At 44.3% G+C, this 14162-nt stretch overlaps 1 protein-coding gene across 1 annotated transcript; it reads right to left on the bottom strand.

Annotated features, from left to right (window-relative positions):
• Positions 1–6366: 6366 nt before the first annotated feature.
• Positions 6367–13113, bottom strand: HIF1AN (hypoxia inducible factor 1, alpha subunit inhibitor; the record flags this gene model as incomplete). Its single annotated transcript, XM_009694956.1, has 7 exons — positions 6367–6962; positions 8126–8236; positions 8477–8540; positions 8939–9045; positions 9556–9701; positions 11438–11586; positions 12863–13113. Coding segments are annotated over 7 exons (873 nt in total), but the record flags the coding sequence as incomplete, so codon positions are not given.
• Positions 13114–14162: the final 1049 nt, after the last annotated feature.

Genomic DNA, 14162 nt, shown 5'->3' with positions numbered 1-14162 from the left:
GCAAGGGGCCCCAGGCTGTGCTTGGAGTGAACTGGTGGCAGATGAATGGGTCCTTCAGAGTACCAAACTCCACTTGGAGATTCCCACCCCTGCTCACAACCCAGGTTTGCAGCACCCCCGAACACAGGCCCAAAGAGCACGAAGGTCTGCCCTGCCAGACCGGTGTCAGACCTAACAGCCCAAGGAACATAGCCCTGCAACTCCCCAGCTCTACAAATCTCTGCATTTCCCATGAGCTGACAGACCAGAAGCTTATTACCAAATAATATTACTATTATCAAATGCCAAGCAAGGCTTTACCTTCCCATACCCTTCAGCTCCACAGCCTGTAGTGGCGAGCATTTGACCTAAATACCCACCAGCACCAGTAATTCTTTGCTGCCAGAAGCATTTTACCCCAGTGAAACACCGATGGATAGAAGCAGGTTCTAAGAGACTGGCAGAGGAACTTGCAGCAGAATCAGTTCATTGCCTGTGGTGCTAAGCTCTCTCACAGAAACTACCCCCTTGGATGCTATTATAACCCCATGTGCCCTCTCTGTGGGCACAGGGGCTGTCGTTTTATACGTGCAAATGATTTGACCTCAGAGTTTCAGCTGCTTTCAGCTCAGCTAGAGCCCTCACACAGCTCACTGCACGAGGCCAGTGGTGCTTAAGCAGCTCAGGGAGCACAGAATGTGCAACAGATCTCATAACACAGATTACCTACACACAGGATAGCATACACTCTCCTCCCTTCCTGGCTTCCCAAGAGGTTTCAAGTCACATCCAAAGGTCCTTCCTGTCAAGGCATTCAATGGTGAATCCTGACTATTCAGGAAAAAAAACCCACAATTGAAACTCTGAGATGGAAGTCACACCTGTGGCTCCTGCCATCCAGCACAGTGACATTTCCTGCAGCAAGGGCAATACTCTGTTGTGTCAAAGTCTGGATTCTCCCAGGGTTTACTGAAAGTTTGTAAGGTGAATTCTGACAGCAACCCCACAACATCACAAGCTGCCTTACCATCCACCAAAAGCATGAGGTGCACTTCTCCAAATGTAAACATACATTTAAAATGTTGCCGTGAATAAGAATCAACCCTCCCCTCATGTGTCTAAGAGCGGATAAAAGTCACTACCTGACATATCTGCCCACACTGAGGAACGTGACCAATGATTCTCCTAACTTTTCTCATTATGAGCACTGGATGAAAAGCCCCATTAGATCCTGTCCTGAGATTCGCTCTTTTCTCTTTCATTTTGAGTTCCTATGGTGAACAACACTAACCATGGGAAGAAGGCTGAAAATCCAAGCTGCTATCATTTGTCTCAGCCCAGAGTCAGCTGGGGACAAGGCAACAGGGCTTCAGCTCTCCCCTTTGGAGGTATTGGCTTTGATTTCCAGTCACAGAAAGAATAATCACCCTGACAGAAACCTCTGCTTCAAGTGAATGACCCAACCTTGCAAAGACAGGAATTGTCACTGAAATCAATGAATCCAGTAAGCTTAAGTCTTGAGATGAACCAACCAACATTATAGGCCACACAAATGGTCTGACGTCCCCCCTTCCAAGTTATAGCTGTTGATCTAATCAGAGGCAGTGCCTCTTCATGTAAACTTTACCAAAATGTTTAACCTGCTAAGACTTTGAGCAACAGCTGTAGGAAAAAGAGGTAACACAGATTTCATTCATAATTTGATCAAAACCCACAAAACCCAAATACATACATATACTGAACTGTGCATGGCTGGACAATGAGTTAAGTCAGCAACTGACAGACATGAAGTCACAACTGCCTTCTTTTCTTTTCCTGTCATGCAGCCCATCAAGTTCCTCCTTGCTCTTGTAGCAAATTACACTATCAGCAAAAGAGTCTGGAACTGCTTTCATGTTGCTCGTCCTAATCTTCCTGCATGCCAGTTAAGGCCCATACCTGCTCTCCCCTGCACCAGAAACTGCAAGGCTGCATGCAAGGTCTGAGGAAAGGAAGTCACAAAAACTTAAGAAGTTGTCTCTGTGTATTTTGCTGGCAGTTTGCAGCCAAGCACCAAGGAGGAAGCGCAAGGTGTTGATGTGGCAAGGAAAGGGCTCCAAGATGTGTTCTCTTCATTACTAAGCAGATACCTGAGAATCACTGAACAGCACGGGAAGGATTTTGCCCAGCTGCCGTCCTCCACAAGCTTTCTAACTGAGCCAAGACCCTTGCTGCTGCTCCATACCTAGGCGGAGGGGGCTCTGTAGAGCAACACTAGCACTCAGAGTTATGCATCTCATGGACTTCACTGTGGCTCTAGTGGCTGACTCCACTGCTTGCAGGATATTCTCCCCCCTTCCCTCCTTCTAACAAAGATTCTGATTAATGATCGCTCATTCCTAATTGTCAAATTTCTTTTCCTTCATCCTGTGTCTAATCACCAGTGACAGAAGCCATTACGCAAATGAGAGCAGACGACTTCCCACAACTGTTCTCGTTGGTAAAAGCCTTGTAATTTAAAGCTCTGATTTGTAGAGGAAAGCTGCGTTTCCCCAAGGCGTCCGGGCATCTGTTCCACTTACACTCCAAGAGCCTCGACTTCCGCTCCCTCCCCCCACAATTAGTCCTCTGCTTGCAACAAATATTTGACTTTGCGAGGCAGTAATTAGAACTTACTTTGCATGTGTTTGTCACAGAAATAGCATCTTTTCCTCTTTCCTTCTAGGCAGCACCAATGCTGAAAAGCACCCAGGGAAGATGGCGACTTCAGGACTTCCCAGGACATTGACGGGAGAGGTGCCATCTCCGAAAAAGGAACGGAAGATGAAGACCATAAACCAGAGCAAGGAATGTCCTCACACACATGTGGCAGAAGGGAGACTTAGAGAAAAGTGCTTTGAAAAAAACCACACGCGCAAAGGCAGTAGTACCCCATTGCAGATGCTGCTCTGCTTCCAGGGCTGGGATGGCAGCATGGGATGACCATGCATCAACACAGAGGCCTGCCAAGAGATTGTCAAGACCCTGAGGGCACCATCCCCATTCTAGGACTTCAAAGAGCAGCTGGCTGTGTTCAAGGTCAGCTTGGTCATTGGTAAGAACTGTTGCAAACAAAAGCAGTGGCAGTCTCAGCCCAGGCCAGCCTCTCTTTTCCTCAAAAGCTGCTTTGATGCTGAGGGTCTCCCCTTCCACCCCACCTGTGTTAGATTGCCCCTGCATTGCAGTTGTATCTCATACCTCCTCAACCCTGGCCCTAACCCTCACCTGCTGGCTTCACCTTGGATCTGCTTTATCACTCCAAATTTCCTGGGTGATTAGTGAGCTTAGCCTGACCCTGATCACCAAGAGAGTAAAACAGTGCATCAGTCTAAAAAGCCATGCTCTTCCCTTTCCATGAGAAGGATCCTGCAGCCATGATCTACAAGGATAAGAGAAAGGTCACCTCTCCTTAGAAAAATCCTGCGTTTCAAGGAACAGGGAAATGGGGGAAACAGAGGAAAACAAAAGTATTACAGGACCTAAGGTAATAAAAGCAAATAAGAAAAAGACTGCAAGTACAAGTGAAAAAATCTTGGGAGTCTGATCTGGTTTTCAAATGACAGTTCGCATCCCTCAGTTTCCTCTGCTTCTTTGCACAGCCTGAGACATTTCTGAGCTTTGTGGTGCCAGGCATGTATGTTACCCAAGAGGCATGTGCACAACAGAAAGACTACAGGATCAGACATAACAGACCACTAAGTTCAGTGGAACAGAAGCAAGTGTGTGTTCAGAGATGGTGATTCCAGCAAGCACAGCAGGGAAGGGTGAACACCTGTGGCCACAGAAGTCTTTATCCACTTATCTTTCCTACTCCCCCCACATTCACCCTGTCCCCCAAGGGCATGAAGAGAGAATGCCAATTGCAGTACCCCAGGCTCAGGCAGCTGTATCTCTCCGCCCACCACCCCCAACATCCTTATTCTCTATTCAACTCTTCCCCATTTTACTACACGTTAGAATTTTTTTCAGATTTTGCCAACATTTCACTGATGTTTACATGCCAAGATTGCTGTAGAGCCAGTATTACCATAAAATAACCTGTATCTTTATTAGGTAGAGAGGACTCCACCACCCATGGCTGCTAACATACAGCAGAGGTACACAGAGGAAGCCTCCCCCCAAAATCTTGACGAAAGTATGAATCAGATAAAGGACCAAATGGAGGACAAGATATCCCAAAGGATAAGCAACTTATTAGACATGATAGTGTAGTTTGCTCAGTCAGTCCATCAGTGACCATAACATGGTGACACCATTCAGATCAGCAGGGAGGGGAATCTGTTCCCTCCCAACCAACACTTGTTAACAGGGTTCAAGGATACCATCTTATTCAGCTTATGGAAGTAGTATGGGGAAAGGTGTGAAGACACACAATAATGCAGTTGGTATTGCTGTTTTGAAGGCAGTTCTGGAGACCAGCAGCTTTTACCAGCAAAGAACACAAGTGGAGTTATGAGAAAGACTGAAAGGTAGCTTATATACACACATATCCTTATACAGCTCTCCTATACAGCCACTCACAAAATAAAAGCCACACAGTTCTGTTGTTCAACATTGGTTGTATTTAAGAACTACACTTCAGAAGGTACCGTGTGTTTGTCACACCCCACCCCCTGCACACACACCCCTAGCAGAGAACACACACAGCTTCCCAATATCATGGCAAGGGGCATTGAAAGCACAAGGTGAAAGGGAAGGGGGGGGTGAGTCAGTCCATCAGTGCATTGTAAATGAGCTTTCACAAAGTCAAGTGCAGCAAAACCTGTTCAGAAACTTTAAAAGTTAGACCTTTGGCAAATAAAGAAAAAAAAAAAAGGATCCTAAAGTTCTGTAAGTACCATTCTCTCTCCACATGGGATATGAACTCCCACCCTGAGCTTCAAGAGCTGATGGTGTCTAACACGTAGTACTGGAGACTACCATGTGCTGAATAAATAGCACAGAGATGGGATTTCATTTGACCATCTTTCAATCATGGGCATGTGCCCAGGATTCCTGGGAAGGCCTTGCTTTTGGCCACAGTCAGCAGCTTAGCCTTCTTCCCCACCTGCCCAAAGGCTGAGCATTGATAAGTATCCTGCTGAGTGATCTTCATCTGGACCTAACCATAGCTCGGCAGAGTCTGCAACAAGTAACATGGCAGTCAGACTACTCAGTGACACAGATATATTTCTTAAACAAGGACCCTGCAGCTGCCAATTACACTTCATTTGTTCTGACCTGTAAAGCAGCGAAAAAACTAGCCTCTGGGACCTCCTGTTTGAGAAGCCTTTCATCTTTGTGAAAGACAAGCTCACTGCAAGTGCTGCACGAGCTGTCCCAGCAAAAGATGGGACCTGAGGCCAAAGATGGAGCGCTTCTTGAGCGGCATGTTCTCAACAATTCTACCAGAACCTCATGTCAGAACAAGCCCTGAAGAAGAACAGGGAAAAGACTGGGAAGTCTCAACAGAACAAATTCCCCACTATTCTCTGGGATGAGATATATGGGCTATGAAACAGCTTCTCTCACCTCTAGCTCTTGGGACTCATTACAACCGCATCAAATATACAAGGCCTTTGCACCACCCCCCAAACCAGGGACAGCAGTGCAGCACACCTCAGGGAATAAAAAGCCAGCCTCCATATGAGCCTAATGCTTTTGCATGGAAAAGGAGGAGAAAAGCAAAATTATTTTTCGGGGTGAACTGCAGAGGATTCTTAAAAAGAGGCTTGTCTGGTTCCTGTACCCTGGTCTTGTCACTTCCCAGCCTGCTATGTCAAGTCCCAGAACACAAAAATGATCAAGATAAACTTAACCACATTTAAACAGAAAGCCCTGACCTCTTTCACATGACTGTACAAGGAAGGGAACCACACACTGGCATGGATTTAACTGATGGACAGGAGCCACACAGCATCACACAAACATGCGCACCTGTGCGCAGCCACACACACTTGAGTTCTTGCAGTTTCAGTAAAAAGGGCACTTTCCCATGTTAGTCCAAGGAGCCAGCACCTCTGGTGGGAAGAAGGGAGGCTCTGTACCTATCTGACACTGCGTTTTGACAGTCTAGCTCGACATCCCTGGTAATTTAAAAACGTGGCTTAATCATTCAAGACTTGGAGAGTGCCCTGGCATTTATGCATCTCTCTGCACAACGCTACATCCCCTTTTAATCACACTGCAGCTTCAGAAGAATGGGAGAGAAGCCTTCACTCCCCAGAGAAAGCTGTCAGAAAGGAGGTTTATCTAGACTCCAACACAGATGTTATTTGGAGAGCATAGGATTTGGTGCTCACACACAAGATGAATTCACTCTGTCTCTACTAAGTCCAAAGTATAGATGTCTTAAGTTGAAGAAATTGAATCATTTGTCCAGTTGATCACCACACACAGGACATCTCACATGTTCGTTTCCATTATACAAAAAGGTGCCAGAGTCTAGCATGGACAGGTCCTCTAACAACAGAGGACTGTGAAACCTATCACTTCCCATCTCATATCCACTGCAGGCACCAACACATAAACCCAGTCAGGAGGTCCAAACTCCATGAGGCTGAGGAAATAAGATCACTCCTGGTTCTCCTCCAAGCGCTTCTTCAAATGCCTGAAAATCCTGAAGCAACACATCCAAGTGCCAGAAGCCATGCTCCTTGTTGTGGCAAACAGGGCAGAGGGAGAAAAAACAAGTTAGTGAGCATGAATCCAGCTTCCAATAAGTGCAGACTCTTTCTTGGGAGGTTCAGTTAGATGAGAGTGGAAGCTGAATGGGGTACTAACGGTTTTGCAGTTCCAGTTGCCCCCTTTATTGTAATGGGGCAGGGATAGGCCAGGAAACCCATCAGTCTGTTAAGTGCTGCGTGCAATACTAGCGCTCAGTATCTTCCATTGCTTGTGAACAAAGCAGCTCCAACATCAGTCACCCGGGCAGCCAGGCATTAGTCATACCGTCCCTTAATCATCATATTCAACAAGGGACCCACCTGTTCAAAGCAAAAAGAGACTGTTGTTAGCCAGGACAGTTACACAGAAGTGGCAGCTGCAGAGCCTGCTCCCTCTGTATCACACCACCTTATGAGCTGAGCAGCCCAGGGCAGAGGATCTCAAGTGCACAAACTGAGCCTAAGGTACACTGAATCAGTTTCGAAGTATTTTCTAGATAAAATACTGGGGCACCCTTGAGCACATCCTCAGATACTCTACCAAAATTGCAGAGTTCTCTGCCAACATCCAGCTTTAGTTGTCACCAAAACATTGCATCCACAGCATTAGTTTGAAACTTTTTCACTTCCCACCCTAGATTTGTGATTTAGATGCTTTTTGCAGGGCAGAGAAGGAACTTTCTTACTCATTGAATCCTCTCCAGTCCTTGGGGTCACTTGGAAGGAAGGCAAGGACTAATGCTTTTGCTAAGGTTTTCTTCTCAGTCCAGACTGCTTCCATTACTCAGCACTGCCTGATCACTGAGGGAAGTTCAGCATGCTATGGCAGTAAGATCATCTCAGGTGAGAGGCACAATCTCACATGAGTGCATTAAAGAGGAGTTTCTGCACAGTGGTAAGGGTTACAGACCATGAAAACATTTCTATTCACATCCAGTATTTTCACTTTCAGGTCAGCAGGAGATCTTCAAAAGCATACTCTTAGTACTTCAATCTTTTTTTTTTAAAATACCAGTTGGTTAAAACTGCAAAGAATTCAGAGATGACCAAGACATGCGTTAAGGGGGGAGTGCAGGACTTAATAGAAGAGATTTCTCTTATTTAAGAGATTTGGATTAAACAGGTAAAACAGGGGTTTTTTTTTTGCAAATACTGGGTATTGTTGCTGCACAGAAGGCTAAGGAGAGTTTGGGAGTAACGCTTTCCTGGCAGTGCCCAAAGCCAAAGTACACCTTCTCCCTCATACAAGAACAATTACTCCATTGTTTGTAGTGGTCCTCTTCAGAATTATAATTTAAAAAGCTTGCCTTTCTGTAGCCAAAGGACCTTCTGAAGACAGCAGGAAGAACCATTCACAGCAACAGAGCAACGCTGCTTTCTCCTACCCTCACTGTGACACCTGCAGAGCCAAATAGTTGGCATCTCGAGTTCTGCATTAAGCCATGACGATTTCAACAGCAGTGACTATATGGTTCTTTTTGTACCTCTTGTGGATTTCCTAAGGCTTCTCCCAACATCTTCTCAATGTTCCTCATTATCGCCACTTTCTGATGAGCCTTTAATGGATACTCAATTCTCTTTGGGGTTGGGGCACCCTGAAATATCAAAAATAGCTCATTGCATGCTTCCTGAATCAGCAGATTATTCCACCTTCTCCCAGCCACCCAGTTCTTCACACACCACTTGAATGCAGGAAAGCAGCTTTCAGCTTTAAAGCAAAGGATTTGGTGCAATGAAGTTCTCGTATTGACAACATGTGCCAGTACATCTCTAGCTGAAAAATATCCTCCGGCATAGAGCTATCCAAGCTGTGCAGGAAAGGTGCTTGTACTCACCTTGTACCAGAAGTTCACAGTGATGGTAATCCCCCCATTCAGGAGAGACTCAATGTGGTGCCACCTGCATGGAAACCACATAAAAAAGAAAAGAAACTATTGCTGTAGCTTATAGTGAAATACCTTGAATGGATGAGTTCAGATGACACTGGACAAGCCTTGCCCTATACCTCCATCATCAACACCTCAGAACTTCTGGAAAGCTCTCCTTACTTAAATACAGATCCTTTTCTCGCACACGTTAGCGGAGTACTCACACAATAATGTGGTGTCAGGGAGAATTACCACTCCCATCCAAGAGACAGGAAGTAGAAGTAGATTGGCCCAATATATCACAGAAAATACCATACTTGCGGGAGAAGTCAAAACAAAATTCTCTTAAGAGCCAACCCAACACTTTAAGCAGAAGACCTTTTAAACCTCTGTTTGCCGGTCACTGTGCAGTCCCACCATCCTTCTTACCAGTACATAGGTATGTATAGCACGTCCCCTGGACCCACCACCGTCTCATAGCCAACCACACTCCGGAAGTTCGGAAACTTCTCATAGTCAGGATTGTCAAAGTCCACCTAACAGAAGAAAACATTAAGAAACTCAGAAGAACTTCCTACAATGATAGTCATCATTATTGGCTCTCAGTATCAAATCATCCTGATCTTCCCTATAGGGCTTTTACATTCCCCTTTGTATCTTAATTTCACTATGAGGTCCTGCAGAATCCCCGAAGTACCACCAAGTTAGACAGGAGTCCAGCAATTTGTCTCTGAGCAAATCTGCATTTGACCAAGTGATCAACGAAACAGAACAGAGAAGGTAGCAACTGCAGCCCAGTTGTGCTATCATTAAAGAGATGTTTCTAGCCCCAGCACTTGCAAGTCAGGACCAGACACAAACAGAACCACCACCAGTCCTTCTATCTATTCTCAATGTATTCACCAATCAACAGATCTGAACACAGGTTTTGCAAAACCTCAGTAAGTGGGTATCCAGCTTTAATTTCAGTGCAGCTTCCTCCCACTTAGCATCTTCACAAATGCCCTTTTTTGGCATGGAGCAGAGAACAGATGTGCTACTCTCACCTGGCTCTGTCTGTCGCATGGATGGTGCACAGGGTAAGGGTAGAGGCATTCAAACTGATCAGGAGGGAACAGGATACACCTCTTGTAACCCTTAATCTGAGCAAAGAAGTTCTGCTGCTCATCGTAATGAGCTGGTGTCACATTCCCTACACAGAGAGAAAAGATAATAATGAAGACACTCTCACATACAGGTGTGAAAGACAGAAGCAAGTTATATTCCTTGCTAAAGACAGTAAATACACTCCCACATATTGAGAAAACTAAACAAGGAAAATGACCACAGGAACATTACAAACTGAACACTGTATCAGTCAGCCTTTATTAAGCAGTTGCTACTCCACTTAATTTCCATTCTAAATCCATATTCAGCAACTTATGCCCTACAGTATTAGGATTTCCAGTTTGTTTCCGTGAACAGCAGATGGTGAATGTTGACGGGAAGCTGTTCCATAAAACACTCTGTATAGATGACAAGTTGTTGAATGAACTTTCAAAAATTCTTGGTCTATAGAAAAGGAGCCTAACAGTCTGATTTTGAAAAAAGTCCTAGTAGTTTTGCAAGAAAACAAATAAACAAATCTCTTTGTCACTGGGGCTCCCAATAGCACCTCCTCAGTCTGATTAATAGTTCTGAAGATTGACTGTTGCCATTAGATCCTAAATTTAATCAAATCTTTAAATACAGTGGGGCATTTGTACCCCTCACAACTACATTTTTCAGGCTGCTTGCCAACTCAGATATAACTCTCTTAGCTTGCTCTTTATACGCATTTTCACTAAATAGAATTAAGATAACAGTTAACCCCATAACTTCATTACATATATCATACAATCACATGCTCCTGTAAAGACACTCATTTTTCTAGCACACGTTGGTTCAAGACAATTTCTTGGTTCTTGTGCATAACCCGTTGATAACAGGATTTCAGTGATCATATTATGACCTGTAGGGAGGTGTTGGTGCAGTACCTTTATGTGAAGCTCTCTTCTCTCAGCTATTAAAACAAGTAGCAAAGACAAACTACTGTAAGTTGAGTATGATTTGTTGCAAAGGGGAAAAAACATCTGCTGTCAGAACTGAACAGTCATGAGTTGCCAAGTAATTATGACTGGAAAATTGTAATTGGATGTGACGGCCACATTGATTATAGGCCATTCCTCTTCACAAAACTGTGTATGTTCCTTGCCCAGTTGATACTACTTTCTACTACAATGCTATCTTTGTCAATAGCGTAGTAGTACCTCTTTCTAAGGCACCTGCCTATAAGTCAGTCTCCACATGGATTTGGAATTCCACTCTATCCAGATATTTTTAGAATTTATTCATCTTCAAGTTCCCCAGTGCCCTCTAACCTTCCAAGAAGAAATTCAGCTCTTAACCGAAAGAGAATTCCTCCCCACAGTGTACCAGCTCAAATAAGAACAAATGCTTCCCAGAATAACCAACATTTCCTCCTCAGTAGACATTGGACATGCTAAGAAAAGCCCAGAAGACTACCTTTGCTTAACTTGCAGACCCTTTTGCATTTTAAATCTCCAGCATCTGAAGCATTCAAACAATAAACAGGTTTCAGAATATGACTAGCAATTACCGAAAACACAGCCCTACCAACATCATACAGAGCCCTTCCAAGCAGATTAAACCTACGCATCCGTAGTACACCCCTGGTGAAAACAGGCTATTCCTTTGGTTGTTTCCTCTTCATAACCCAAGTTAAGCTGTGACAACAGTCCCCTCTCAACCCAAAGCCTTAAACTGCCTGCTCTGAAGGAAGACTTAGAAACTAGGGGGAAATCCATTTAAAAGAGCTTCTGGAACTGAAATACAGAACTGGTGACCAAATCTTCTCCCCTTCTCCTCCAGTCAGAGGAAACTGCTTACCTTCCATGCCAATAAGAAGCAAGTTAGAAGTCAATTGACCCCAGCCACGTTTCCCTTGCTGTTTGTTAATCCAGTTCCAGTTGAAGCCAAGGAAATCCACCACAATCTTCCTTCCAACTGTGTCATTCAAGGTTTGCTGCAGATATAGCCTGTATTTTCCCAGAGACAAGCAGAAATCAAGTATTAAGCTTTGTCATGAACATAAAGACATATCCCTATATCTCTTCAGAATGATTTCAAAACAAAGAGACATAACTCCTAAAGATTCAGTTCTATCACCACACACCATAAACACCTGTGGAAGGAAACAGTTTCAAAAAGTCCTCAAAGTTTGCTGAAAGATTTCCTGGTCCAGAAGGGAACAGAACTTAGTTTTGCTTGAACAATCACAACGGAAAAAGAGAATTTTAGAGCAAGAATGATCCCCTCACAGTGCAGGAGGAGGAAACTGTAAACGGACTGGCCACTATCAAATATCAAACATACTCATGAACAATCCCCAGATAAATGCCACCACTCTAACTCATCTGCAATAAGAGTTACCTCTTCTACTAGAAGTGCATGAGGGCAAAAAAGGACTAAGGAAACCCAGCACGTTTCAGTATCAAGTTACTTTAAAGCCATGCTTACATTTAGACATAGAGGATCAGAGGAATCAAACATCTGTATTAACCATCACAGTATAACAGGCTACTGTCTGCAATGCTGGAAGAAAAATGCATTTTTACGCTCAAGGACTGCCTTCCCTCTTGGAAAAAGCACGGCCAAAGCTGAGAAAGAAGAAAGGCACAGATGACAAGTGGACACGGTCACAGAGTTGCTTCCAATTAAGACACAATTAAGCATCCATAAGTCCTTTTAGAGGGCTGCTGACTGACAAAATTAACTGAGGGTTTTAAGTACAGTTCCTAATAGTTATATTCTGTATAAACGTGAAACTCTCCTCAGTAATTTACAGCTCCGTTAGTGGTGTAGGCCATCACCACCACCAAGTACACAGCATGCAGGCAACCTTTTCTCAGCTTTCTGAAAGACAGTTAGCACTACCTGCCTTGGTATTCTGTAAAAAAGGCTGAGTGCCATACCTGTACCTTTTCATCAGATAAGTAAGCTCCTCTACCAATACCATAGTCTGCGAAAAGAAGGTGACACTTAAGGCTTTCTCCAGCCAAACCCCCTCCCTTCGACAGAGAAGAAAAAAATAAACAAACCTCTGCAGACAATGTGAACAGTTTGATTGACTAATGGTATGACTTTTTTGATCAGGTAACAAGGCTGCTGTCAACCAGCAGCCCTGCAGGAAAAGCAGAGCTATAAAAAAAAAAAAAACAAACTTTGAGAGGTTTTAAGCATCAACACTCACTGAAGAGAACTTACCCTCTACTTAGACTCGCAGAAATAAAGAAACCTCCATGTATCACTTACCTCTCAGCACTCCCTTTTTGTTGTATTTCTTTGAGTCTGTCCACAAACTCCGCAAACTTCATCTCTTCCCTGCTCGACTTGGGTTTGAAGTTCTTAAAATTGGCCATCTTCTTCTCATCATAGTACAAAAACTTGTGTGTGCTGGCGCTATACACTGAGAAGTCCCCATTGCCAATGTTTTCCTGGAGGTAGTCCAGGTCCCATTTCAGAGCAGGATAAACCAGATTTGTATCTGTCAGCACCACCGGCTCCTGGAGAGAAACAGGAAGTTTATTGATTCAAGGACCTCTTAAAGTTGAGAATGATCACGTTAATTACTGCAACCACACAAACTCTTTTTGAACATAGGGAATTGGAAAAAGCATTTAGAGTAATCAGCTACCTTGGTCTGGGGAGAAAAACAAGCAAAACACGATAGGAAGTTTTAAGAAAGTGGTGACCTGCTCCTACAGCAAGCTCCTAGTTGCAATGGGACATATTCCACTATCTACTTAGCTAATCTCTAACACGTGAGGTTAGACAAACACTAGCTGGGAACAGTTTCGAGCCTACTTGGTCCTGCCATGTAGCAAGGAGACATGGTAGATTCTGTCTGGTCACTTCCAGCCTCAGCTATAAAAGTGTAAATGCTCGCTGAAAGATATCTCTGAATCCAGAAACAGAGACAGCACTCATCTGTTTTCTCAGAGGACCGCAGATAACTTTCAGCTATCAAAAAACTGGCATTACCTCATCTCTTCTACATGAAAAAAAAAAAGAACTGCTACAAAAGGAAGATAAAGGACATCATCATCATCTACCCCCTCGCCTATAAACAGCAAGCAACCTAAACAAGAACGACAGCTGCTATGCTTCCAAGCTGTGCATACACAACTTCTCTTCTTGCAGGCTTTCCTTAAAAAAAAAAATACAACCAGCAATCTTATCAAAATGAGATTGAGCTTGTCCAGAACCAATACAAGAACCGCTACTGCAAGGCAACCTTTACATCTGTAGTCACTCTCACTTAGAAAATAACGAACACGTGCCCATGGTTTTACACAACATTTCCACGATTTCCATCCGGACAATAAAGCACTTAAAGAAAACGTTTCCTGTAAATTTCACAACTCAACACTGTGGCACGGAAAAGAAATCCTTGCTACAACTAAGAGGAACGGGACAGCGCCAACAACCAAGTCGGCGCGGAGCGGGAGAAAGGCGGGCGCCCCGCGGCAGACAGCGCGGTAGCCCAGAGGGACAGAGCCGGGATGGGGAGATGAGTGTACCCGGAACGGCAGCAGGACCCGGGAGAGCCCAG

The sequence above is a fragment of the Cariama cristata genome, unplaced genomic scaffold, assembly GCF_000690535.1.
Source record: "Cariama cristata isolate BGI_N322 unplaced genomic scaffold, ASM69053v1 scaffold45782, whole genome shotgun sequence".
Taxonomy (NCBI): Eukaryota; Metazoa; Chordata; class Aves; order Cariamiformes; family Cariamidae; genus Cariama; species Cariama cristata.
Note: the sequence above shows the minus strand (reverse complement) of the source record. Positions and strands in the feature narration are given on the sequence as shown.